The sequence below is a fragment of the Sarcophilus harrisii genome, chromosome 1 (assembly GCF_902635505.1).
Source record: "Sarcophilus harrisii chromosome 1, mSarHar1.11, whole genome shotgun sequence".
Lineage (NCBI taxonomy): Eukaryota > Metazoa > Chordata > Mammalia > Dasyuromorphia > Dasyuridae > Sarcophilus > Sarcophilus harrisii.
The window spans coordinates 166,503,092-166,530,993 of record NC_045426.1 but is presented as its reverse complement, the minus strand read 5'-3'; the positions used below and the strand labels follow the sequence as shown (position 1 = coordinate 166,530,993).

General features: G+C 34.7%; 2 protein-coding genes across 2 annotated transcripts in view; one reads left to right on the top strand and one right to left on the bottom strand.

The window, feature by feature from the left end:
• The window catches only part of GFM2 (G elongation factor mitochondrial 2), a 49,182-nt gene extending 36,899 nt beyond the window's left edge, over nucleotides 1-12,283 (bottom strand). The window contains exons 1-3 of the mRNA XM_023495827.2: nucleotides 11,455-12,283; nucleotides 8,284-8,373; nucleotides 5,356-5,440 (exon numbers count right to left, since the gene is read on the bottom strand). Coding sequence (XP_023351595.1) covers nucleotides 5,356-5,440; nucleotides 8,284-8,349 — 151 coding nt within the window. The 5' untranslated portion in view covers nucleotides 8,350-8,373; nucleotides 11,455-12,283. The remainder of the gene's footprint in view (nucleotides 1-5,355; nucleotides 5,441-8,283; nucleotides 8,374-11,454) is intronic.
• Nucleotides 12,284-12,314: 31 nt separating this feature from the next.
• Nucleotides 12,315-21,683, top strand: NSA2 (NSA2 ribosome biogenesis factor). Its single transcript, XM_012541117.3, has 6 exons — nucleotides 12,315-12,523; nucleotides 14,428-14,615; nucleotides 14,706-14,856; nucleotides 17,478-17,657; nucleotides 18,803-18,995; nucleotides 20,227-21,683. Exons 1-6 carry the CDS (start codon nucleotides 12,521-12,523, stop codon nucleotides 20,292-20,294), a joined length of 783 nt encoding a protein of 260 aa, XP_012396571.1. The 5' UTR covers nucleotides 12,315-12,520; the 3' UTR covers nucleotides 20,295-21,683.
• The last annotated feature ends 6,219 nt before the right edge of the window (nucleotides 21,684-27,902 follow it).

The window sequence follows — 27,902 nt, the reverse complement described above, 5'->3', positions numbered from 1 at the left end:
TATAAGCTCAGTAGTAACACTGCTGGATCAAAGGGTATGCACAGTATGATAACTTTTTGAGTATAGTTCCAAGCAATTTTTGCAGCTTAAAGCTACAGAACTGATGCAATTAAAAATGAAAATATTGAGACACTCAGACATATTGAAAACTGAGCTAAATACATAAGACAAGTCATTCCCCAATTAATAAATAATCAGGACAATTTTCAGATGAAGAAGTTAAAATTTTCTACAGTCACATTAAAAAAAAAACCTCTTTTAATCACTATAAGAGAAATGCAAATTAATTTTCAAGTATCATCTCATATCTATCAGATTGGCTAATATGTCAGAAATGGCAAATGATAAATGTTAGGGAAGAGGTGGGAAAATTGGGATACCATTTTATTGTTGGTGGAGTTAGGAACTGATCCAACCATTCTGGAGAACAATTTGGAACTATGTCCAAACATAAAATTGTGTATACCCTTTGATCCAGCAGTGTCTTTATCAGGACTATATCCCAAAGAGATCATTAAAAAAAGGGAAAAGGATGTACATAAACAAAAATATTTATAGTAGCTCTTTTTGAGGTGGCAAAGAGTTGGAAATTGAGAGAATACCCATCAATTTTGGAATGCCTGAATAAACTGTGATATATGTATGTGATGGAATACTATTATGCTATAAGAAATAATGAGTAGGCTCATTTCAGAAAAACCTGTAAAGACTAATTTAAAGTGATGCTGAGTGAAATGAGCGGAACTAGGAGAACATTGTACACAGTAACAGAAACACTGTATGATGATCAACTATGATAGACTTAGTTCTTCTCAGCAATAAAGTGATCTAAGAAAATTCCAAAAAACTCATGATGGAAAATACTTTCCACATCAAGAGAAAAAACTAAGGAGTCTGAGCATAATATTTTGACTTTTTTAGTTTTGTAACTTTTTCCTTTTGTTCTGTTTCTTTTCTCACAATATGACCAATGTGAAAATAATGATTACATGATTATACATGTATTAACCTATATCATATAGTTTGCTGTCTTAGGGAGGGGGGGGCAATGGGATGAAGAGAGAAAAAATATGGAACTCAAAATCTCACATAAAATCAATGTCAAAAGCTACTTTTACATATAATGGAGAAAAATAAAATACTTCTTACAAAAAAAAAAAAGAAAAAAGAGACAATACTGAGACACTAAAAGTTGTCCTATATTTCCATTAACTCTAGATAAACTATTCTATCATTTATAGTGAAAATGGATGCTGAAGAGCATGAAGTTCCTAGTGAGCAATTAAGCATCTTCATGTGCTTTCACCTTTTAAATAATGGACAACCAATTCTACCCACAGGGCAGACAAAACAGTCAAATTGAACCATCAAGACACCAGTTGAAAGCAGTTGGTGCTGGGCACCATTACCTCCCCTCAGATCTTTGAGCCCAAGAACACTGAGAATAGCAGCAGTCCTATTCTGTAGAGTACTGGCTCCACAGAAGCTATCTTATTTTTCTATTTATATTCTCACAGGTTAGTCCAGTGCTCTGCACATACTAAAAGTGTAATAAATGTCATTTCCATAGAGGTTCCCTCCAATGTTAATGCTAAAGGTATCATTGGAACAGGAACTGGAACAATTTGTACCTTGAGAAACTTAGGCTTGCTAGAAAAAAAGAAAAGTTGACAATGGTAACTTTATTTACTATTTATACTAACCATTATTGCTGACATTAAAACAAAACTCTAATTTGCTCATTTATTTCAGTGTAAATTTTTCTATAATTTATATTCCCCCAAATTCCTAGGAAAACAAAAGATTTTAATAAAAGCAAAAAAAAAAAAAAAAAAAGTACTGAATTTATCAAACATCTGATACTGAATGAGTTTGAGAAATTCAAAAGATGTTTTGAAACCCATATTCAGAATGCATGAAATAAAGGAATTAAGGCTAATTAAAGGATTGTTGGCTGTATCCTCAATTGAAGATTTCATCCTCTGCTTTCTCTTCATTCCTACAAAATGTTTCCCTTATCCGGAATATACTCAATCATCTTTATTTACCGAATGTCTATTCTCCTTCAAGATTTAACTAAAATAGTATCTTCTCTAAGAGGTCTTCACTGATTCCATTCCTCTTGCTGTCCCTCTCTTCTCAGATCTTTTCTGTTATTTACTTGTCTGAATACATTTTGTATCCTCCCAGCAGAAAGTGCCCTCAGCATTGAGGTTATTATCTTTGGATGCCAGAGGCTAGCACAATACCATTCATGTTGTGGTTGAGTCATTCCAGTCATGTTCAACTCTTCAAAACCCCAATTGGGGTTATCTTGGAAAAGATACTGGAATGGTTTGCCATTTACTTCTCCAGTTCATTTTACAAATGAGCAACTCAGGCAAATAGGGTTAAGTGACTTATCTACAGTCACAGAACTATTTCATATAGTAGACATTTAATAAATGCTTGTTGAGGTAAATTATAATAGATAGTTAAATTTCCTTGGCATTATTCATTCTCTCTGTTCAAGAGCTCATTGGTATAATTCCCTTACATTTTCCCTTCATAGATCACTAACTATAACAGAACTAAAATATTAAATTTAATAGGTATAAATGTAGTCTTACACTAAGGTTCAAATACTTAGTAAGGTATAAAATAGAATTTAACAACAATACATGTACAAAAATATGGATATTTCAGCAAGTTCAATGTGACTTTTAACAAAAACCCCAAACAAAGCAAAGAAAACTATAAACCAATATTCCTAATAAACACTGATATAAAAACTTTAAACAAAGCATTAACAACTAAGCTACAATAAAATATCAGGTAGGCACTCAACATAAGGAAGAATATAAATAATAAATCATGTTAATATTATCTAATTATGTCAATATTGATTATATCAATAAATGCAAAAAAATTCAAACAGTAGGAAGCACAAGTACAAATGGACCTCCTTTCTAAATCAAAGAACAAGTATTATATGTGGTAGAAAAAAGCTAAAGGAGTAAAGCAAGAAAATGCATTTTTATCAATAATACTTAATACTAGAAATTTTAGTTGTAGCAATAAGACAAAAGAGGCAAAGAGGCAACAAAAGTATTGTCTTTCATCAATACGATTAAAATTTGTTTATAAACCCAAAAAAATGGCCCCAAATTTAAATGAAATCATGAATTAATAATTTAACAAAGCTATAGGATCTAAAATAAAATCATACAAATCATCAGCTTTCCTGTATATTACCAACAAAGCCAAGCATAAAGAGTTAGAAAGAAAGATTACTCAAAATAGATACACAAATCTAATATTGTTAGAATTAGAAGGGAAATAGGTAAAAGGGGAAAAAAATCTGTCTCTGGTAAAGGTCACAATCCAAGAAATATAAAGAACTAATTTAAATTTCTAAAATTAAGATTAATTCCCCAATAGAATAATGATCAAAGGAACAAGAAGTTTTCTTAGAAAGAAATTCAGGCTATCAATAACAATAGTTAAATTGATATAGTGCTTTCTATGTACCATGTATTGCACTAAGTGTTTTACAATTATATTATTTGATACAACATTGAGATATAGGTACTACTGCTACCCCTAATTTACAGATGAAAAAACAAGCAGAGTTAAGTGTCTTGTCTAAGTTCACACAGTATCTGAGGCAAAATTTGAGATCTCCTTCTTGAATCAGATCTGACACCCTAACTAACCACTGTGCCACCTACCTGCCCCCAAAATCATATAAGACAACTATATATTCCACTAATAATTATAGAAATGCAAATTAAAGCAATTTTGAAGTTCTACCTCACAACCATCAGACTGGCAAAAATAACAAAAGAAGAAAATGACTCATATCCATAGGCTTGTGGAAAAACAGGCACAATTAGTTCACTGTTAATGGAGGTGTGAACCAGTCCATTCATTCTGGACTACACTGTGGAACTATATCCCAAAAGTTGATAAAAGCGTGTATACCTTTTCATCTAGCTATAGCAGTAGTATGCCCATATCCCAATGAGAGCAAAGAAAGAATGAAAAGACTTATAATGTTATAAAAATATTTATAGCAACTAAGGAGCTGTCCTTGTTTTTGGATACAGAGAAACTGTAATATAAATATAATGGAATTTTATTGTTCAATAAGAAATTATGAAGTGGACAATTTCAGAAGAAAAAGAACAGATCTCTCTGAACTATTACAGAGCAAAGTGACCAGCACTAGGAGAATAATTTATAAAATGACAACATTATATAGAAAAACAACTCTAAAAGACTTTGGAGTTCTGATCAATAAAATAACAAACCAGAAGTTCAGAGGAAGCCTAAAGAAGAAAAACACATCATTTACCTCCCGCCAAAGAGGTGATAAACTTTAAATATATATAGAGCATGGCCAATGTGAAAATTTGTTTTCTTATTTGTTTAGGATGAGGGATCTATTTTATGTTGTGATTCTCTCTTTTCTTTTTTTTTAGTTGCTAATGAATTGTCAGAAGTGGGTTCTGTGAAAAGAATTTATTATAAAGGTATGCAAAAAAAATTTTTTTTAAGATTTAAAAGTTTTAATATAAGAGTAAAAAAACTTTAAAAAGACATTTTTATCGATTTTAAGTTCAATATAACATTAACAAAAATCCTAATGCAATCTTAAGACTGCATTAATATTAGTATAGTCTCCATCTAATAGTCTATTCCTTTTAGGTTTAATTTATTAGTCTATTCATTTTAGTCTATTCCTTTAGGTTTAAGTAGCAATATAGTGGGAAGAGTATAAAGCTCACTTATTTTAAGAAAAAGAAGTTATTATTTAACAGTATGTCTCCCCACTCAGAAGACAGAAATCTAATTGCAGATCTCGAAGTCTTACTTGGCTACATTTACATTAGCTAACTCTTCTGATTATTCTAGGACTCCCAGGCAGGGGGGAACATAGATTCCTTCCTGCATGCTCTCTTATTCTATTCTTAAAGACTTTTGTCTCTACCTTCCTTCTCTTAAGGACTGTTTGTCTTTACTTTTCCTGTGACCTTAAGGCATGGGACAAAAGAAAAATATCTCTTGTAAGAAGGAGAAGGTCATTTTTTGTAATATGTACAAGAAACAATTATCCTAGAACAAGACTCTTTCAGAGTTTGAGCCGCTCAGGAGGTCACTCTGAACCTAAACTTGGGCAGGATTGTATACTTCAATGTCAACAAAAGTTTATGGAACATCTGTCACTTGGAGCCACTGTGTTAGCTGTTAAGGGAGATACAATGGCTAAGATAAAACACAGCACTGGTTCTCAAAGATTCACAAAGGCTGAAGAAAAATACAAGAAGACAGAAAAAAAATTAAGGTAAACTTAGATATAAGCAAAATCTATACCTGGTAAGGAACTATAATTTCTTCTAAGAAAAACTTGTGATATTAATCCCTTTAAAATCACTGTTGTTCTACAGGAATACATGTGCTGGAAAGAAAAAACAAAGAGAGAAGTTAGTTTTATTGAAACACAACTAAAAAAGGCCTATCTGTATTATAATTTTCCTTGCTTGCATTATATGTTTTGGCTGTGGACATTCTGGTCCTTTACATTTCTGTTAAATCTTATAATAAAGGACTCCTAAACTTTTTGAAACTGACACCCTAAAATCACTATAGCTGAGGCTGTAGTAGAAAATAAATTTCACATGATCTTTTAAAATGACTTGGGGCATTATTAATCAGAGAAATGCAAATTAAGACAACTCTGAGTACCACTACACACCTGTCAGACTGTCTAGAATGATAGGGAAAGATAATGTGGAATGTTGGAGGGGATGTGGGAAAACAGAGGCATTAATGCATTGTTGGTGGAATTGTGAATAAATCCAACCATTCTGGAGAGCAATTTGGAACTATGCTCAAAACGTTATCAAACTGGGCAAACCCTTTGATCTAGCAATGTTACTACTGGGCTTATATCCCAAAGAGATCTTAAAGAAGGGAAAGGGTCCTGCATGTGCAAGAATGTTTGTGGCAGCCCTCTTTGTAGTGGCCAGAAACTGGAAACTGAGTAGATGACCATCAATTGGAGAATGGCTGAATAAATTGTGGTATATGAATATTATGGAATATTATTGTTCAGTAAGAAATGACTAACAGGATGATTTCAGAAAGGCCTGGAGAGACTTACACGAACTCATGCTGAGTGAAATGAGCAGGGCCAGGAAATCATTATGTACTTCAACAACAATACTATATGATGATCAATTCTTTTTTTTTTTTTATAATAACTTTTTTTTGACAGAACCCATGCCAGGGTAATTTTTTACAACATTATCCCTTGCACTCACTTCTGTTCCGTTGTTTCCCCTCTCTTCCTCCTCCACCCCTTCCCCTAGATGGAAAGCAGTCCTACATATGTTAAATGTGTCACAGTATATCCTAGATACAATATATGTGTGCAGAACCAAACAGTTCTCTTGTTGCTCAGGGTGAATTGGATTCAGAAGGTAAAAATAACCCGGGAAGAAAAACAAAAATGCAAAGAGTTCACATTCATTTCCCAGTGTTCTTTCTTTGGGTGTAGCTGCTTCTGTCCATCATTGATCAACTGAAACTGAGTTAGCTCTTCTCTTTGTCAAAGAAATCCACTTCCTTCAGAATACATCTTCATACAGTATCATTGTTGAAGTATATAATGATCTCCTGGTTCTGCTCATTTCACTTAGCATCAGTTCATGTAAGTCTCTCCAAGCCTCTCTGTATTCATATGATGATCAATTCTGATGGACCTGGCCATCTTCAGCAATGAGATGAATCAAATCAGTTCCAATGGAGCAGTAATGAACTGAATCAGCTACATCCAGCGAAAGAATTCTGAGAGATGGTTAAGCTACTTGTTCTAGGTCATGCCTGTACTAAGCAAGGAAAGACAGATATTACACTCACAGCCAATTCATGCAGAAGATTCAACTTGAAGTCAGAAGATTTGGCTTCACATTCCTTCCTATTTGGGGTGGGATCTTGGATAAGTCATTTCATCTCTTTGGGTCTCAGTAGTCCCTGAGATCCCTTTTTAGCTACAAATCTATGATTCTATGATTAATTTAAAAAGGAAACTCTGAGTAAAGTTTGTAACTAATTGTTACCTCAAAGGGTAGAAACACTTTTAAGTGATATAGATGACTGATGGACTGATGGCTACAGGGAACATGGATTATAGAAAACTGAGGAGATTTTGAAATAGATAATTCAGCAAGCATATAACTAACTTCTGGGTTTTAAAAATTGTTTAACTGGTAGAAAGTGAAAACATTTACCAAATGCTATCACAACCTGTACATCAAACCAAGAATTATTATTCTCAAATAAGATAACTTTCTCTATCTAGAAAAACTTATGTTCCAATAAGGGGAGCAAATCAAGTAATAGCATCTAGCTCCACACTAATATATGTCATATAATTGCACCTTCTGTGTTCCACAATAATACAATTTTGTCATCTATGTCTGTTTTATTTATTGTAGTAAAATTTTAAAATTAACCTAACTTGCTTCAAAGCATTTTTTAAATATGATACTCCTTAAATCAGGGGTCCTCAAACTATGGCTTGTGGGCCAGGTGCGGCAGCTGAGGATGATTAATCCCCTCACCCAAGGCTATGAAGTTTCTTTATTTAAAGGCCCACAAAACAAAGTTTTTGTTTTTACTATAGTCTGGCCCTCCAATACTGTCCAACAGGGACAGTGAACTGGCCCCCTATTTAAAAAGTTTGAGGACCCCTGCCTTAAATTATTCAGAGGTATAATAAAATAAGATTTAAGAATCACTATCTAGTCCAGGAGTAAGGAACATCTGGCTTGTGCATTGTATAAGGCTCAAAATCATTTGCTAAAGCAACAACAGCCAACAATAACCTGAAATCTAAGTACTAGATTTCAACCTCCCACTGCTCGAGTTCAAAAGCTGAAATGTATGGATCTTGAATTATATTATAAATATCCGAATGGCTAGCTCTTTGGCAGAAAAAAAAGTTCCCTACCCCTAATCTAGGCAGTAAACTTGACACTTTGGGATATGTGTGTGTATATATATATGTACATCTATATCTATATTTCTCTTTATATATATAAACACACTTTACATGAGTAATTTTGGTTCAAGTATTAAATTTCATATAAATATAATTTAACTTCTCTGGACCTCAGCTCTTCAATAAAACTGAGGGTTGGTCTAGATGGCCTCTAAGGTCCCTAAATCTATGCTATATAGACATTTAAAATGTCTTAAAACATTTAAAAACAAATATTTAGAATAATTAAAACTTACATTGATATGCAAACTGGATACTTTCTGTTGATTCATTATAAATTTCTTTAATTTTGTCAACATCATGGTTCTATTTTCTATAGTTCTTCACTGAAAGAGAAAGAGCATAATGACAGAATGAAATTTTAACACTTAAATTGTGTCATTTAAGTATTTTGTTGATTAAGTGTGGAAAGTAATTTGTCTTTACTTTGTTAAGAAGTAGTCATTTTAATGTTAATTTGATTTAAGAAAAATTTAATAAATTAGGAAGTCAACTTTTAATCTAAAAATGAGAAAACATTTGGTTCTCAGGCTAAATATTCTCCTCCAAAATTAAATGCCTCATTTGAAACAAAAGCTTAAAAGTAAAGATCAGTATTCTAACTAAAGCATCATAAAATAACTTAAGCTGCAGAAAAAAGGCAACTAAGACATTTCATGAAAATGTCAGGATTCCATGCAAAATTTTAGTTTCAAGAAAGAAAATAGATTGCTTTCTATCCTTTATAACCTAATTACTTCACTGTCTCTGAAGTACCATAAGAAAATAGGAACCTGATCAACAAAATTCAAGTATTATATGTGAATATGAAAAAAAAAAATTAGAAAAAAAAGTCATATTCTTGTGAACATTTTTTCCCCCTTTTCTTGGGCAATGTACTACCTAATGAGAGTTACCAATATCCTTGTCACTACCTGAGCTGGTGACAAGCATACATCCAAGTGCCTTTTCTCAATTCACATCTTTCTTAACCTTTCCAAAGCACCAAACACTACAAACCACTTCCTCCTCAAGGACTCTTTCTACTCCACGGATTTTTGTGACACTGCTTCTTCCTAGTTCTGTTCCAACCAGTCTGACCACTCCTCCTTATGCTGAATCTATGTCCTACTCCCAGTTGTTGGAGAATTAACATCACTACCCTGCCTATATATCTGTCAACTTGGCCTACTACCTGTTCCCCTTTTTCAATTCTTACTCTTTTTGTCTCTGTATGGGTGGTTTCCCATGCCTGGAGTGCTCTTCTTCCTAACTTCAGCCTCTTGGAATCCCTAACTCCTTTTAAAATTCAGCTCAAATATCACTTTTCCCAATTTCCTAGCTTCTGGCTGCTCTCCCCTCCCCAAATTTACTTTGCATATGTTTTTTTTATCCATCTAAATTACTGCATTCCTCAGTAAAGGATAAGTTCCCTGAAGGCAGAGAATGTGATGGGTTTTTTTTAAAATCTTTTTGTCTAGTGTCTTATATTTAGACTTGTAAAACAAGATTAAATTATATTATTGCAATACACTTCAAATAACACTGTATATCAGCTAAACTATACATTCTAAAATATGAAAAGAAAAAATAGAGAAGCTCAGATGTACTTTAAGAACTCGTATAATCAGTATTTAAATGTAATGAAATATCATTGTTCTATAAGAAACAATCAGCAGGCTGATTTCAGAAAGGCCTGGAGAGACTAATATAAACTAATACTAAGTGAAGTGAGCAGAACCAAGAGAACACTGTACCCAGTAATGACTAGGGGAGTCCCAAAACTCTCTCTTTCTACTTGAGGAGGAGGGGCATAAGATGGAAACTCCTTGAACCCTGCCTCTGCAAAAACAAACAAACAAACAAACAAAAAACCACCCAGGGAATCAGGATAAGTAGTTTCATTCTGTTAGACAAGCACACCCCCATTGATAACATTGATAACTACTGATTATGCCTTCTATTGAGTTGAAGATTAGCCTAGATTTACTCATTCAATTGGAAGATTCTCTATTCTGATTTCAACTCAAACTGCACCCAGCCTCTAGCCAAAGTTTAAATTATAAAAAGAGGCAACTGAACTCAATTCCTTGCAGAGGGCCAAAAGCAGGAATCATGCCAGGCCAAGGGACCTCCTTTGGAATAGCTGCCTGCAAGGGACTCTGCCCTCTGAATGAAAAGACTTTCTCCTTTCAGCGTTAACCTCTCTTTGTCTCTCTCATGTATTTTCCTAACAGGACTATACCCTCTTTACCTTTCTGCTGGGATTTCTCTGCTAGACCTTTACTTCTCTGTCAGGATTTTGCCACTAAGGAAGTCAGCCTGCAAAAGCTGATTTCCCAGTCCACTAAACTTCCTTTGCCAGTCTAACTTTTAGGGTTCATAAATTCATTTATGAAGGACCTGCACCAACCAGAAGGGGGTTCCCACAATGCTCTGCCCTGTGCCAAATCCCATCATTTTTGGTTTCCTGACCAGGAATTGATGGGAGCCAAACCTCATCAGTAATAACAAGATTATGTGATGATCCCTTGTGATGGACTTGGCTGTTTTCACCAATATGGTGATTCAGGCCAATTCCAATAGACTTGTGATAGAGTCATCTGCATACAGAAAGAGAATTTTGAGGACTGGATGTTGATCACAATATAGGATTTTCAACTTTTTGTTGTTGTTTGTTGTTTTTTTTCTCAATTTTTTTTTCTTTTTTGATGATTTTTCTTGTGGCATGATAAATGTGGAAATATATTTAAAAGAATTGTACATGTTTAACTTCTGTTGGATTATTTGCTGTATAGGAGAGAGAAATAGGGAAGAGGAAAAGAAAAATTTAGAACACAAGGCTTTACAAAGGTGAATGCTGAAAACCATCTTTGCATGTATTTCGAAAATAAAAAGCTATTACTTAAAAAAAAAAATTTGGTATAAACAAAACCAAAGACATTTGCAATATGAATGAACTGGTTGTAGTTAAATCATTTTCCCCCGATGTACACTGCATACTACCTACCACTAGAGGGAAGTTTTATATCATTGCAGCCTGTATTTCCCATTCTGAAGAGCCCTAAAGTCAATGTACCCTAAAAAATACCTACTTTTCTACGAACCACACCCATTATTTATTTTCTATATTTAAGTTCCAGATCAGCAACCTAACTGAATGCCTTTCTATTTTCTAAAAGCAGTAATAATAGATATATCTGAATGATTTACAGGGATCTCAGCACTTTAGAGTCCTAATTCCCTCCATATTGTCCCGAAAAATACTTTCCATGCTAGTGTCTGCCCATTCTGCCAACAGCCTCCTGAATTCCTGAAACATTTTTGATGTCTTATTGAGCTGCGAGTTCCTGCAACCACATTTTGAGTTTTCAAAAAGGGGGATGAGTTTGGGGAGTGTGTGGAGGTGGAAAAGCAAAAGTACCTACCCTCAAGCTGCTCACCATCTAATGCCAGAAGAATCAACTCCAGCGGTTTCCTACTGTCTCAAAAATCAAATAAATGCAGCTGTTTTGTCAGAAGTTCTATACAATCTGAGCCCAACCTAACGTTGCTGGGAATCCCTCGCCAGATTGGCCTTTTCTCTGTTCCTCATCCGCTATGGTTCCACGCCTTTGCGTTGCCCCATGAATGCAATGTGCTCCCAGCTTGAGCTCACAGAAGCCTTCCGTTTAAGACGCAGTTTACACACTCCACCTGTAGGAAGCCTTTCCAAATCCGCGCGCATTTAACGACTTCCCTTATCTCTGTATTTAACATCTTTATTTTTGTTCCCCAGCCTCTTGCCTGCGCTTGGTGCCTGCTGACATACAAGCTCACTGAGAACGGGAATCCGTTCCGTGTTCTGCCCTCGCAGCCCCAGAACCAGCGCAAGCAGGCGCTTAGTAATTGTGGGCTGGCTGACTCATTTAGGGAAAGCAACTATTCCCGATCAACTTCGTTCATTATCAGCCCAAAAGTATGTATTGACGGCCTACGGGGCGCCGGGCTGGATGCAGAGGGGTCAGAAAAATAAACTCCGTTTGTCGATCACCAATCTCCTCAAGCTCCTCAGGAGGAGAAGCCCCGCCGGGGACGCACCTCAGCACCAGCCGGCCCTCGGAGCGAACGTTCTGCCGGGAAGAGAATCCGTCAGCCGCTTCCGGGAAGAGAATCCGTCAGCCGCTTCCGGAAAGCCCGCGCTAAGCTGCGGCAGCTCACTCTCCGCCAGTCACCGGCCGGAAGTCCGGTCTCTCCGCCGTAGCGCCACAGTCAAATGCGGCCGTCGGCGACTTCCGCCCGGCGGCGACTTCCGCCCGGCCTCCCTCCGGGGTGAAGCGAGAAAGGAAGGCGGAGCAAAGCGGAACGGAAGCGCTGAAACTTCTGCTTTTGTCCGGGAGTTTTAAAAGGAGACCCTTTTCTTTTCCGGCTCGTGGGGAGGCTGTCGGTAACTGCGGAGCATCTGAAGTTTGAGAACACTTCAGTCGGCTCTTCGACTGGCCCCCAGCCGTCAACATGGTAAGCAAACCGGGCCACTTAGACGGTTCCAAGAGGGGAAGGACGCCCTGACGCTGTTCGCCTGGGGAGGCGTGACGGGAAGAGGAGGCCCCCCCATCTCCCCGCCACGGTGTCGTCGGGTCTGACGGCAGCGGTGGGGAGGCGTCCCGGAAGGGGGATGGGCAGGAGGTCGTTGCTGCCACGAGTTTCTTACCCCCGGACCTCCTCTCCCCCGTCACCCCGAGCAAACCCAGTCTTCAGTCGCTCCACCCCAAGTGCTTCTGGCACTGTGCCGGGCTCTGAGGCGCCTGTGAGGAGGGTGAGGTAATGCTTGCCCTCGAGGAGTTTACGCTCTGCCTGGAAGCGGGGCGAGGAGGTGTACACTACGTAACTACTGGACCTAAATAAATAAAATAAAGGGACTTACTCCGCTGGGGCTTCCGGGGAGGCGATACTCGCATGGAGCCTTGAAGAGCACCGAGGGTTCCATGAAACGGAGATGAGGGAGAGACTGGGATAGTGGCTAAGCAGCTTGACATTAAATGTCTTTTATGACAGTTTGAGCGCAATTTGCAATAACGTCCAGATCTAGCCAGGGTGGTCTCGAGCCAGATAACTGAGGGGTTTGAACGCCAAACGGGGGCTTTGTATTTTATCCCGAAGGCGCTGGAACTTCTTGAGCAGATGAACACCCTAGTCAGACCTCTGCTTTGGGAATATTAATTTGGCAGCTGTTTGAGGAGTGATTGTACAGGGGAGAGGCTGGATCAAGAACAGTCAGTCTCGGGGAAAGGGGACCAAAATGGGGAGAGGTTCCAGAGCAAAATCTCCATTCATGTTCAGTGGGCTGGGTAATTCCCTTCCAAGTGACCTGCCTTGCTTCTCATGAGGTAAGCATTTGGTCACTGCATCAGAATGATTCTTGGAAGCTCAAAATGCAGGAATAGGATTCTAGCTCCATTTTTCTTAAAAGTAGAATATATAAAGTAGCATCGGATTGCATTTCTCTGGCTGTAGTTTCTCATTTGAATCGTGGCAATTTATTAATTTAACTGTTGAACATCTCTCCTGGCCATAAAAATGAGCAAATTTCGCTCAAACTGTCATAAAAGACATCTGAATCAAAGCCTGGAGAGACTTGCACGAACTGACGCCCAGTGAAACAAGCCGGGCCAAGAGATCATTATATACTAAAACAACAATACTATATGATGACCAATTCTTGATGACCCTGGCCATCCTCAGCAACGAGATCAACCAAATCATTTCCAAGGGAGCAGTAATGAACTGAACCAGCTAAGCCCAGTGAAAGAACTCTGGGAGATGACTAAAAACCATTACATTGAACTCCCAATCCCTATATTTATGCCCACCTGCATTTTTGATTTCCTTCACAAGCTAATTGTACAATATTTCAGAGTCTGATTCTTTTTGTACAGCAAAATAATGGTTTGGTCATGTATACTTATTGTGTATCTAATTTATATTTTAATATATTTAACATCTACTGGTCATCCTGCCATCTGGGGGAGGGGGTGAGGAGAAGGAGGGGAAAAATTAGAACAAGAGGTTTGGCAATTGTTAATGCTGTAAAGTTACCCATACATATAACCTGTAAATAAAAGGCTATTAAATTAAAAAAAAAAAAGACATCTGAATCAGTGGCATTTACCAATTGTGTATGATGAATAAATAATGTCCTAACAGATTAAGAAGCATTCCCTGCCACTATCCTCCTATGTAAAAAATAATTCATTTTGTCTGAGAGAAGTTGTTTGTAGCTAATTCTCTGATTGCTTGCAGGTAATCACTTTAAACTAAGGTAGATCTTTTCTTAGTTCATGGTCCTTATAAAAGAAAGTTATTTGGGAAGTTTTTCTTTCAGTAGGTGCTTTTAAAAGTATTTTGTGTCTTTGTCTTAATAGCCACAAAATGAATACATAGAGTTGCATCGAAAGCGGTATGGCTACCGCTTGGATTACCATGAAAAAAAGAGAAAGAAGGAAAGCCGAGAGGCTCATGAACGGTCAAAGAAAGCAAAGAAAATGATTGGTCTAAAGGCCAAACTCTACCATAAACAGCGTCATGCTGAGAAGATTCAGATGAAAAAGACGTGAGTATATTCTGTTTGCTGTATTTGTAATTACAAAGTATCAAATTAACTTTTTATAGGATAATTTTTTTTCTTGGACTTTTTACATAGTATCAAGATGCATGAAAAGAGAAATACCAAGCAAAAGAATGATGAAAAAACTCCCCAAGGAGCAGTGCCTGCATATCTGCTAGACAGAGAGGGACAGTCCCGAGCCAAAGTCCTTTCCAACATGATTAAACAGAAACGAAAAGAGAAAGCTGTAAGTGATGGTATTTCTTAAGATTTTCTTTTTTTTTTTTTCCTTTTTTGCTATGTTTAAATGGCTTATGAGAAATATTCATGTCTGATTTTTATCAAAATTCGTAAGGGATGTTTTTTAGGTTTTCCTATTGATTTGAAACAAAAGGGTTAGAATTAGTTAGAATTATCCAATACTTGCTTGAAAGGTTCATGGTTTTGGTAAATACTCCTCTACTGAGGCAGATAAACAGTCTTTGAGAATTTGTTTGATTGAAAGATTTAGCAACTTATGGTCAACTTGGTAATGAAATTGTCCAGGTTTTGATAGGCTAGTCCTTAAATGACAGAAATTAGATGACAATCTATTTCTAGAACTACAATTATAGCCTTTTTTATTTTAGTAAAAATATGTGCTTTGGGGAAGATAAGAGCAAATTGATAGAAAAAATCAGTGAATCAATGACATAAAATGAATGTACACAAAAAAGTCCTTGTCCATGGGTAGCTACAATATTATTAGACATAAGACAAAACTGGGAATCATTTAAATTATAATACAAATTGACAGCCTTTGAATAAATTATATATTGGCAATAGAGAGACTAAGAACATAAAAGTATTAAATAAGATCTTTGTCTTCATGGCACTTAGATTTTAGTAAGAATATAGGTTTTGTTGATTGGTACACATAGGGATAGGAGTTTAGAATATATCAAATTATGTTTTTATATAATTTGTATCACTACATACAGAATTTTCAATGAAAAAAGCATTAGCTATAGAGATTTTTGATATTACACCATCCATTTTAATAACATTAACTATATTTTTAAAGTCAGTAGATACTGTTCTTTCACAGAATTTCATGAAGAAAAATTCATCAGATAAAACTTCTGTCATTTCAGTGAAATCATTCAGTAAACCATTAGTGACTGTTATAGCATGTTATAAGGGGTGGCTCATCTTTAGAATATTAGAAAATCATATAATGCTAAACAGTCCAACCTTCTATATGCCAAGTTCTGTCCCAGGTGCTAAGAAACAAAAATAAATGTGGGAGCAGGAGGTGAAGATACAAAACTAAGAAAATAAAATATAGTGAGTACATAAGAAGCAGAAATAACAGGCTACAGAAGATTTTACAGAAGAAAGATCATTTCTAACAGATCTGGGAAATATCATGGACAAGGTAATATTCTGCTTTGGAAAGATATTTAATGGTAAATGGATAGAGGAAGGAATTTCAAGGCATTAGGAATATCAGAGGCACGATGATATGGGACATGTGAGGGGAACAGTAAGTTTACATTGTCTAAAATATAGAGAATGAAGTGAGAGATGGCGAAGGATTAAAGTGTTACCAAGTTGCAAAAAATCTTCAAAACCACGCCAATGACTTTGGGCTTGATTTGGTAGAGAACAGGAAACCACTAAAGGATTATTGGAAGCCCTTGCCTTATCTATTTAGTTTGCCGTTTTCTATCACCCCTAATAATAAAAGGGTCTTAAAGAGATCAGTCTTTTAATTAAGAATTCAATGCCCTGTTTTTTCCTAAGTAACTAAGATTTGAAAAAGCAACTCTTTCTAATGAGCTTTCTGCTTCTTTTGATTTACTAGCCATGTGATTGTTCACCTCATTTGTAAAGTGATAATAATATATGTATTACCTGCCTCAAATCCTGTGTGTGTATGTCTGTATTAATTTATTAGCCTTTGGCTCAAAATTTTTCACATTTTGCTGTCAACATCATATTTTGTTTTGTTTTTTAGCCAAATAGTATTTTTTTCCAATTACATGTAGAGATAGTTTCCATATTCCAACATTTCCATATTAGTCAGGTTGTGCAAAATCAGAATAAAAGGGAACAATCACGAGAAATTAAAAGCAAACAACAACAACAAAAAGTTGAAAAAACTATGCTTTGATCCACATTCAGTCTCCATAATTCTCTTTCTGAATGTGGATGGCATTTTTCACCCCAGTTCTATTGAAATTGTCTTGGATCATTGTTTTGTTAGGAAGAGCTAAGTCTTAATCATAGTTGATTATTACTTAATCTTATTGTTACTGTGTACAATATTCTTCTTGTTCTTGTCACTTTACTCAGAATCAGTTTATATAGAATAGTAGAATTTCATTACATTCATATAGCATAACTTATTCAGTCATTTCCCATTTGATGGGCATCTACTTAATTTCTAATTCCTTGCCACCACAAAAAATAGTTGCTACAAACATCATTGTACATGGTTCATCCTTGTCCCTCTTTATGATCTCTTTGGGATACAGACTCGATATTGACCCTTCTGAACCAAAGTTTAATAGCCCTTTGGGTGTAGTACCAAATTTCTGTCTAGAATGGCTGGATCTGTTCACAACTCCAACAACAATGCATTAGTGTCCCAGTTTTCCCACATCCCTTCCAACATTTATTATTACCTTTTCCTGTCATCTTAGCCAATCTGATAGGTGTAAAGTGGTACCTCAAAATTATTCTAATTTGTATTTCTCTAATCAATAGTGATTTAGAGCATTTTTTTATAGATGGCATTAATTTTTTCATCTGAAAATTGTTCATATCCTTTGATTATTATTAACTAACACCATTTATTAACAGTTTGTATGGATATGCTTTTAGGGTAAATGGGAAGTACCTTTGCCAAAAGTTCGGGCCCAGGGAGAAACAGAAGTATTAAAGGTTATTCGTACAGGAAAGAGAAAGAAGAAGGCTTGGAAGAGAATGGTTACTAAAGTCTGCTTTGTTGGGGATGGCTTTACTCGAAAACCACCAAAATATGAAAGATTTATTAGACCAATGGTAAGTCATTTGCAAGAATTTGCAGCCACAAACCTTGATGCCAGTCCCCTATGTCTATGTGAAGTAGATTTTTAAAATGTTATGTAAGGGGCAGCTGAGTGGTGCAATGGATAGAGCACCAGCCCTAAAGTCAGGAGGATCTGAGTTCAAATCTGGTCTCAGACATTTAATACTTCCTAGCTGTGTGACCCTGGGCAAGTTACTTAACCATTAGCAAAAAAAAAAAAAAAAAAAAAAAAAAAAGTAATTGGAACACTGGGGGAAAAAGATGAAGTATCTTTTAAAATTTCTTTGTAATAACCCTTATAAGGGGGCAGTTTTGTTTGAATAAAAAACATAGTTCTGTAATTTTAAAGTATTTAATAATTGAATATTACTAGGGAACTTTTTGCAATTTAATGTGCTAGTTATTGTTTTCTACATATGGGCTGGGCTTCTCTACAAATTACTCTTCTGAAATTGGGTCACTCTAAAAATTCTTACTCTTTCAGAAGAGTCACTTAACGTAATATCAGAAATAAAAACTTTGTAAATTTAACTTCTAAGTCTTGAAAAGATGTAAAATTCAGTAATATATTCCATTCTTTTCATATATGTTAAAGGCTGATGATTTGAAATCCCTATTATAATCTGCATTTTTAGCCTAATTTTCCCATCATAAATAATGGGAAAGTACCAAACAGTTTGGTGAGGCTTACTACCAAATAGACTGTTAACCTAATAATATTACTAGATAACTGCAGAGATGACAAAAGCATTTCACTCTATCCTACTGAATGCCTACCAGGCTACTGCCTCTTCCATACATGTTTATAGAAGAAAAGTGATTCCTATCTCTTTAGAACATTTTGCTGCTAGCTATTATATGTAGAAGAGAGAAAGGTGTCTTGTAACTATAGATACTGGTGATATTGCAGATTTTGTATCTTCCTAAATTAACTCAGATTTTCATTTGATACAACTTTAGCAAACTATTAGCAATTTACTATATCTAAGGCAAAAGAAACTTTTAGTAGAAGCTATTTTGTGAGCAGAACATGCTTTTCATTTGAGTTTTATAACCTCCATAATCTTTGACTATATAAATGTTGCAAAAATTATTTAGGCATTTGGAAATTAGCTATTGACATTTTCATTGTTAACAGGGTTTGCGGTTTAAGAAGGCTCATGTAACTCATCCTGAACTTAAAGCTACTTTTTGCCTGCCGATACTTGGTGTGAAGAAGAATCCCTCCTCCCCATTATATACAACTTTGGGTGTTATTACCAAAGGGACTGTCATTGAAGTGAATGTGAGTGAGTTGGGCCTTGTGACACAAGGAGGCAAAGTTATCTGGGGTAAGTAGGATTCATAATACTAATAACTGCTAGTAATCTGTGGTAATCAACTGTCTTATTTAATCATATAACTAAATTTTATCCCAAGTCAGTATGGCAAATTTTAATACTGTGACAAACTTAAATTAATATTCCTTTGTCTTATTTATTAACATAGACATAGAAAGGAAAGGCAAGCTTTTTACTTTGCTCTTCACTAAGTGCCCAGAACATTTCTAAATTAGTCCAAGAACATTCTTTCTATACATACTGAAGCTATTGTAATAGAAAATTAAAAGTGCAATATAAAAAAATATAAAATGTATGCTCAAATGTTTTTTTAACTAAAAAGACATGATGTGTTAGAAAGTACTAAAATAGGAGTTAGGAAGCCTGAATTTAAACCCTGATTTGATAGAAAAGTCAACCTCTGAGCTTAATCTAAAAAATATTTTTACCATGTGTCTCTCAAGGTCATTGTGACCAAAGTATGAATGTGACTTATTAGAAATCCTAAATCTTAACCTTTAGATAGATCTTTGATTTTGTTAGTGTAGGTATTCCTTCTAATAATGCAGGCCTATCCATTCTATTCTCTATCTCTGTTATCCATCTCTTCCCTATCTAGGTATAAAAGGCTTTTCAACATTCTGGGGGTTGAGGGGTAGGGTGTCTTCCTCTGTATCTCTTGATTTCAATGAATATGAATTAAACATACAGGCTATCAATTAGTTACCTACCCCTTGTTCTTGCCACCTGGTCTTTCTTCTCACATATCTCACATCTTTTACGTGATTGATACTTTTAATTCACTGAAACTGTTTGATCCAAGCAATCTCTTTGGATAATTCACAATTACTCTCTAGGCATTCCATTGTTGCTAGACATAACATTACAGGAAGAGTTGTTGTTTTTAATGGAGCCTTTTTTCAGATTAGCATACAATTAAAAAACATTTCCAGAAACATTTCTCTTTTTAGTGTCTAGCACATAGCATGAATTGACATTTTAAAGCTTTCTTTCTTATTAATTTGTTTGTGGGTGACTGCTATTCTTAATTTCCAAAATTTTTCAAGCTGAAGTTCATGCCTTATTTTATATTTAGAGATTGAATAGACATTATCCACTTTGAATTTAAACACTTTGAATATAATTTTAAAAAATTTGTTTTGAAGAACTTTTATGTCATAAACTAAAGTTAGTGATTTATTAGATAGTACTAATTCTTCTCTTTTTTTTTTTTCTTTTAAAGGAAAATACGCACAGGTTACCAACAATCCAGAAAATGATGGATGCATAAATGCTGTCTTGCTTGTTTAATTGACTAATTGAATGAAGTTCTACATCTTTTATATTTGTTAAAGATTCTACAACATATCAAAAAAAAAAACCAATAGTTACTTTATTGAACACTCAAAAAAAAAAAAACCAATGACCACGTTTTACACATTGGTTGTTTTGATTCAGAAAAGAGATGAGACACTGTTTTCTTTTATGAGACTTTCCCATTTAGGAATGGTAATTTAAAAAAAAAAAAAAAAAAGCTTGTAGCTACTTTGCAGAATCCATTGAAATACTGGAGATCAAAAAGTACCTTATTTGTCTTTATTCTTTCAGTGTTTTTCTAACCACTAAAGCCTTAGACTAATAAAAAGACTTATTAAACAACAAAAAAAGACTAAAAAGGGTTGTTAGGTCCTAGACTAACTTAGACTAGACTAGATTAGATGATTAGGGAGAATGAAAGCTTAGTTCAAATTGAATTGATGTTTTTTTGCTTTTTATGTCATCTGACTTAAATAGTTGAAAGGATGAAAATGACCACATAGCTTTTTATTTGGTTTGCAAACCAATGCATTAGTAATAATAGAAAGGAACAGAAACTGAGTTAGGATGTGTTTATTCAGCCATACTACTAGGAAAAAACTTAACAGGACAAAAGATATTGTATTTATTTATTGCCTTTTCATTTTTATTAACTCATTGCTTTGCCAGGATAACCTGGAGGCCATTATTCTCACATAACTATAATACTAAGGCTAATTTTTATTATAGATAATTATTTTTTAAAAACTTACATTTATAATATATTATTTCATGAGCTATCTACAATTCCAGGGACCTTGAATTCTTTAAAGCTACTCCTTCAGAATAAGTTCTGACAGGTTCTTCTGTGTTAGAAAGAATGGGTACTATTGGAGATTGTCTCCAATTGGAAGACCAACCAAAAGTGTTCATGTCATCTCATCAGAAGCTCATCTGAAGGTACATTATTTGACCATGACTACCCATTAAAGCTATTCAGTTCTTCAGGGACAGAGGCAGAGTGGGGGAAATGGGAGGAAGAAGCAGCATATCACTTATCAATAATTGTTGGTACTTCAAATGTTTTCAAATGTGAAATTATCCACTGAAATGCTAAATGGACACCCTAAATCATATTAATCTAGTAAACAAAAAGGAATCTGCAGCTATGAATAACAAGTAAATGAATTGGATCAGTTGTCCTTTCAACAGCAATAAGAAAAATTTCATGGGATTTTTGGTTCTCATACAAATAATAACTTTTAATGAATAACTGCAAAAATGCAGTTTTTATGTCAATGTTTGTGGTCCCTTCAATTTAAGCAAAATGAGACTTTTTTTATCTGAATCTTTTAACCAACTGCATGAGGATAAAAATTTGATCTGTTCTAGGATAACATTTGTGAAAGCCAACTTGATCCCTTGTCATTTGTCAAGGATGTCCTTGATATGTATGTAAATCCAAGGTTTTGTTTATTTTTTAAATGGTAAGTATATAGATAGATAGATAGATGATAACATTGCGTTTTGGGAAGTAGCCATGATTTATTCCAGCCTTTTCATAGTGGTGAAGCTATTTGGGCATGGATAGCTCTTTCTAAATTTACCAGTTGAGAATGAGGTAACTTCCTTAGCTAGTTTCAAGGAGAAAACATGTCATGTATAAAAGTTTAAGATACTGGCCAATATGAAATTACTAGGAGAATGAGCTTGATAATTAGGCTTTCAAAGGAGGACTGAAATTCTTAGTAGTTTATGATTGTTTCACTTGATATTCTACTTATGAATGTTAGCTCAGATTCTGGAGGAAATTTGCAATACACAAAGATCCTACTGTGTGGACTTCTGTAGCATGTGACTTCCTCTAGCAAAAATCAATTCATTTAAAACTCATTTACTATTACTATTACACAATTCTAAGATGTAAACATCTTAACAGTCAAAATTAGAAAGTATAGTTTCTATGAATCTGAGACCAGAAATTATAAGAAAAATCACAGTAATAGATTAGTAGGCCATGAAATAGTAAAGCAATAGCAAGGTAGGGAAGCAGGGAGCTGGAAACACCTGATAGGACATAGCAGTTGAGCATATCTTTGAGAGAAGCTAAAGATTTTTATTCTAGCCAGATGTGAGGGAGTACACATTTACTCTGAACAATTGAGCAAAAGCAGTATAAACACTGCTTTGGCACCATACTTCCCTCCCTTTTTGAAGAGGTTTTGGATCATGAATATGCAATGTATGGTCAATGTGCTGACTGAATCATTAGAATAATTTTCTAGGTGACAAATGTGGAGAATGTATTTAGAAATGAAGTTACATAAAAACGGGATCTAATTGAAAACTATTGTAGTCTATTAAAGATGTAAGATGCTGATGAAATATCAAGGGGAATAAACAGTCCCATAAAATTATCAGATATTCAGTTATTTCAAACAAGATGCTTGAAAAGGAGAGAACGTCTCCCCACTCAAATTAAATTTCTGAAAAGTAGGCCAAGGCTATTCTAAAATGGCTTTGTAGTGATCAACAGGACAATTTCAACAAAAACAATGTAAATATAGGCAACTTGGAAAGAATTCTGATCTATATACAATGACCAACCCACAATTTCAGAGGACCAGTGATGAAACAAACTATTTTTCTGGTAGTGAGATGATTTCAAATTATAAAATGAGTTTTGGATATAGCCAATATGAGAGCTTATTTTATATATTATGGGCAAACATTTTGCTTCCTTTTTTTCCTCATTAAGGTACAGGAGAGGGTGGGAAGTAAGAATAGAAAAAAATTAAAATTAAAAAATGTACTCAAAAATACTTAGTACAATGAGATGGATAGTTGGTCCATTTAACCATAATATATTTCTTTGTGTATGTTGTCCCAGTTACTGATCAGGGTCAGGGATTTTCTTTATTAAATATTCCTGATTAAGCTGTCAGGTGTCTATACACACACACATACACATATATATAAATAGATGCACACACTACAGCCTTAGATGAAATTAAGGATTATGAGAGAAATGAGGAAGACAGCCTTATGCCAGGTGAGGGGCATAAATATAATGGAGAAATTCAAAGACCTGCAATTGGGTAGGAAATGAAGGTGATGAATGACCGAGACAACAGCTAGTTTATAACCCTCTCAGGGTCAAGAGGACTCTTTTCAAAGCTATAATATGGAGAAAAGAGAGATACATATCTGTCTGCTTTATTAAGTGAAGTTTCCTCAACACAGCTCCCTATAGAAGTCTGTTAACAACAACAACAAAAGAAATGGGCAGCCACAGGTTTTTGAGCAGCTATGTAGAAAATGAATTCATTGATATCAGTGACTGAAAGCATGACTGGTTACAGCCCAGTCCAATAGTGACTAAGGAAGATATCTCAAGGGAAGATGAGTGTCAAAAATATTTTGGAGGAACAACCTAATGAAGTTAGTAACTCATTTAATATGGGGTGAGGGGTAGGATTTGTTAGAGGGAAGTGATAAAATTATTCCTTCCATGTTGAGCCTTTTCCATTGTGGTTTTGATATGTCTTGGGTTAACATAAAAAAAAATTGTAATTTTGGGTAGATTTTGTAGAGGCCATAGATAATACATGAAGGCCAGCAGAGGACCCAGAAAAAGTCATAAAAACTCAGAAATTCATAAAATGTGCCTATAACAAAGTACTTAACCCGAATTTTACAATAAGGTACTTGTAAACACTCCATGAAAGAAAAAGAAAAAATTCAAATTTCTCTGGTACACAGGGAGAGTTAAAAAATCTTACATGGTTTTCTGTATTGTGGAAGGGATAACTGTAAAGATTACTGTGAAGTTGTGAACTTCAATAAGTGGGAAGATGACAGGCTTTTCAAAATAATTTACAAATTTGGAGGAGAGGTAGGTGTAGGAGGAAAGAACTGATCTTATTTTAAACAAGTTTGGTTTGTAATGCTTATGGGCTATTTGAGTCAGTTGTTAATGTAGGACTGAAGTTAGAAGAAAAATAAGTGCACATATAATTGGGGAGTTATCAAATTATCTATGGAAACCACAGATCAGAAAAAAAATGAAAGTCATTGAAATTATCTTTGATTTATACACCAAAAGTATGCTGAAAATATATATGAAAATCATAAAAATACTCTAATTAGAGAAATGATAAGTAAAGCAACTTTGTGATTCTACTGCATACCTTTAAGACTGGCAAAGATAACAAGAAGAACAAATGTTGAGAGGGAGGAAGCTATAAGAAAACAGTGCAGAGGTGTCCAATTTGCAATCCACTGGAGAAAACTCTCAGGAAACTCCAAAATGTAGCCTTGAACCAGGTTAAAATGTAATTGGGAAACATTTAACAAAATATTTCTGTGGCTCTGTCTTACTCAGAAGGCCAGAGCTGCTCACCCTGGAGCTCAGGCCCCACCAGACTCTATTTGGATTCTATTCAGCTCATCTCTTAGTGCCTCCTCCACATAAAAGCTTTCCATTTCAAGTAAACTGGTTATATTCTTTTAGAAAAGTTTCCTTATTACCTCCTTAGCAACTTTACTCATCCTAGCCTGGTACCAATCTCTCTGCACCCCTAAAATATCCTTCGCACACTTACTTTTCAAGGCCCAGCTTAAGTCTCAATTCCAGCATAATGCCTCCTTACATATCAACACTCTCATCTCCCTCTTCTAAAGTCCAATTAATAGCCCTTGATGCCTTCAATTTTTAATTACTTTTTACACACACACACTCCTATTAAGTTTCTTGACAAGTACCACCCTACTTAACACAGTCAGTCTACCTACTGGTTGATTTAAAAGTGCTTTTTGAAGGCAGGTCTTTTTATAATACTGGAGATACACTATAGGTCTTTAATAAATGCTTATAAATGAATGAAAAAATATGCCATGATAATAATAAACTAGCATTTAAATAGTACTTTAAGCTTTCCAAAGCATTATGCAGATATCTCATTTAGTACTCATGACAACCCTTGGAAGTATCACTTTCATTTTACAGATGAAATCATTTCAAAGAATACAATCATACAGTCAGATCCAGCGCGAATTTAAAATAAGCCTTTGGATCCCATCCTGACCCCAAATGAAGTTTGACTTGTGCTTTATGGGTTAAATTGTTCCTTAGCATCAAAGACTATCTGTAAATTAATATTTAAACAAGTCTTATTAAAATCACAATTCATGATCTCTGAAAGTGGAGAACTAATGCATTTTCCCAGATAATTGAGGTAAAAGTCTTTTGTTATTTTTTTTTTTTTGATAATTGGGTAATCAAATCAAAAACACTTTCCTTCAAATACTGCCCTAATTAATGTGAAGTTAAGCTACAAGCTAAGTTTACATTCACTTTTTTTTTTTTGCTGAGACAATTGAGGTTAAGTGACTTGCCTAGGGTCACACAGATAGGTCGTATTAAGTGTCTGAGACCAAATTTGAACTCGGGTCCCCCTGACTTCAGGGCTGGTGCTCTATCCACTGCGCCAACTAGCTGCCCCTACATTCACTTTTTAAAAAATCTGCAGCACAATTATACAAGGATATTATCACTAAGAGCTGAAAAAGGTTAATTAATAAAATCACTTTTCATGATAAGTCCAGCCAAGAAAACTACCAAGTGAAGAGAATCTCAAAACAAACCAGAAAACAATTACAAAATATAGGTTTAATTAATATTTCAAACACTAAAAAAACCACAAAAGAAAAAGTACTTTGAAAGTAAAGCAACTTAAATACTCGTTAACAAGATGTAATCATTGAGAATAGTAGCATATCTTCAATAAGAATTATAAAGATGGTACCAACAAGTTTATAAAAAACCTAAAGAAGCTCATGAAAAGTTATCTGTAAATGAAGATCCAATATGACAAAATCACTTATTTTACAATAAAGCACAGAAGCTGAAACTTGGACTAATCTTTATTGCTTACAAGGGGATCTTAACAGGTACTTTTGTCATGATAAGTAATGTGCAAATCTAATTAAATGAACTATTGTATGAAACACATGTTGCTGCTGCATAGAGGCTGTGTTCAGTCATGATCCTTTTGTGTTTGAAGGTAAAGAATATTTCAAGATTGGCTTCTTGAGAATTGAGGTTGACCTTTAAGGACCATAGATATCAAAGAAAGCAAATTAATGTGTATAACATTTCCCCTCTTTAAATATTTTCTAAGGTGCAAAGAAAGCCTTTAAGAAGGCAGTAGGTTCAGCAGCAAATGGTTCCGACCCTCCCCCCACCCCCAATATTAGAACAAAGTACAAAATGTTTTAATTGTCATCTCATCCATAACTGAGGCTATTGCACTTGTTAAATATTGTTCTGCTCCTAATCAAAAAAGGAAGACAAATATAATGCTGAATACTTTTAAATTTCTAAAATACTATTCCACTGTTGAATCATGCTGATGAAATTATTTACATTGAGTATTATTCCAATTTGACTGCTGATATGACCAAACCTCAAGATTTCTTAACTCCAATTAGTAAAGCAAAATACAGAATGGAGACAAAATAAATCTTATGCAATACCCAAACATGGTTCCAAGTCCAAAGAGAATAAATTCTCAATCTATGTAAGTGGCAACTTTCACACACATTTTCTTCCAAACACATAAAAAGCATTTCAGGTAGTACTCCTATAGCCTTGGCTTTATATCAAATATAGAACCCCATTAAACATCAGGATGTTTTATCTTTTTACCACAGTATAATTCTTTGCATTGCATGAAACATTGATAATGTTAGAGTGAAGTGTCTTAGAAGTTAAAATTTTAATATTTAGGTCAAACTATGTATATATTTTTAAAAACCAAAATAGTTACTATCTTCACTAATGATGGCAAGAGAGGCCATAAATATCAAATTCTTTTTCTCTCTCTCTGTATATATATTCTGAAATAACTAGCATTTTCGTCACTTAAAAAAATTTTTTTTGATATAAGTATTTACTACTAGCTTTTGAATTTATAACATAATTTTCAAGTATGTGTGCACATATTTAAATACAAACCTGAAGCCCCTTCTTGACACACACACACAAAATTAGAATATTTTAAAGAAAACCAACTAATAAAGGAGTAGTAGGGCATGAAGAGACTTCAACAGAAAATACATATGACATTATTTGGATTGAGATTCATATTATGATTCCATTTTCCATAATTGCAAAATTTTGTGTATTCCCTTATAAGAAACCGTAAAGTATCCAATTAAGTTCACAAAATTCTTTAATAAAGTCTAAAGTAATAAAGTTAAGTTCTGTCAGAAAGAGTTTAAAAAGCAATCAAATTCTGTACCCATTTAAAGTCATTGTTCATAAAAATTACTAAAGTTGACCTAACCTTTCTGTTTTTACCTGCAACACAAATACTTCTCCCCCCTCCCCACATAAAAAGTAGCATTTTAAATGATTAGTAGTATGTAAACCATGACAAAAACTCCTCTGCTGGACTGAATAAAAAGGGTTTGCTTTTTTCCCCCTAAAGAAAATGCTTACAATTCACTTGAGTATACAAGAGATAAAAACAATTGTGAATAGATTTACATTTCTAATCATCAGTGATCATATACAAAATATTCACTGAAAAAAACAAATCAAATTAAAGCAGCTTTCCC

Bases quoted from the DNA above. Each gene is read 5' to 3' on its own strand.
- NSA2 (XM_012541117.3), top strand. The intron at 14,616-14,705 runs GTGAGTATATTC...CTTTTTACATAG, and splicing joins AAGATTCAGATGAAAAAGAC to TATCAAGATGCATGAAAAGA. The intron at 18,996-20,226 runs GTAAGTAGGATT...TTTCTTTTAAAG, and splicing joins AGGAGGCAAAGTTATCTGGG to GAAAATACGCACAGGTTACC.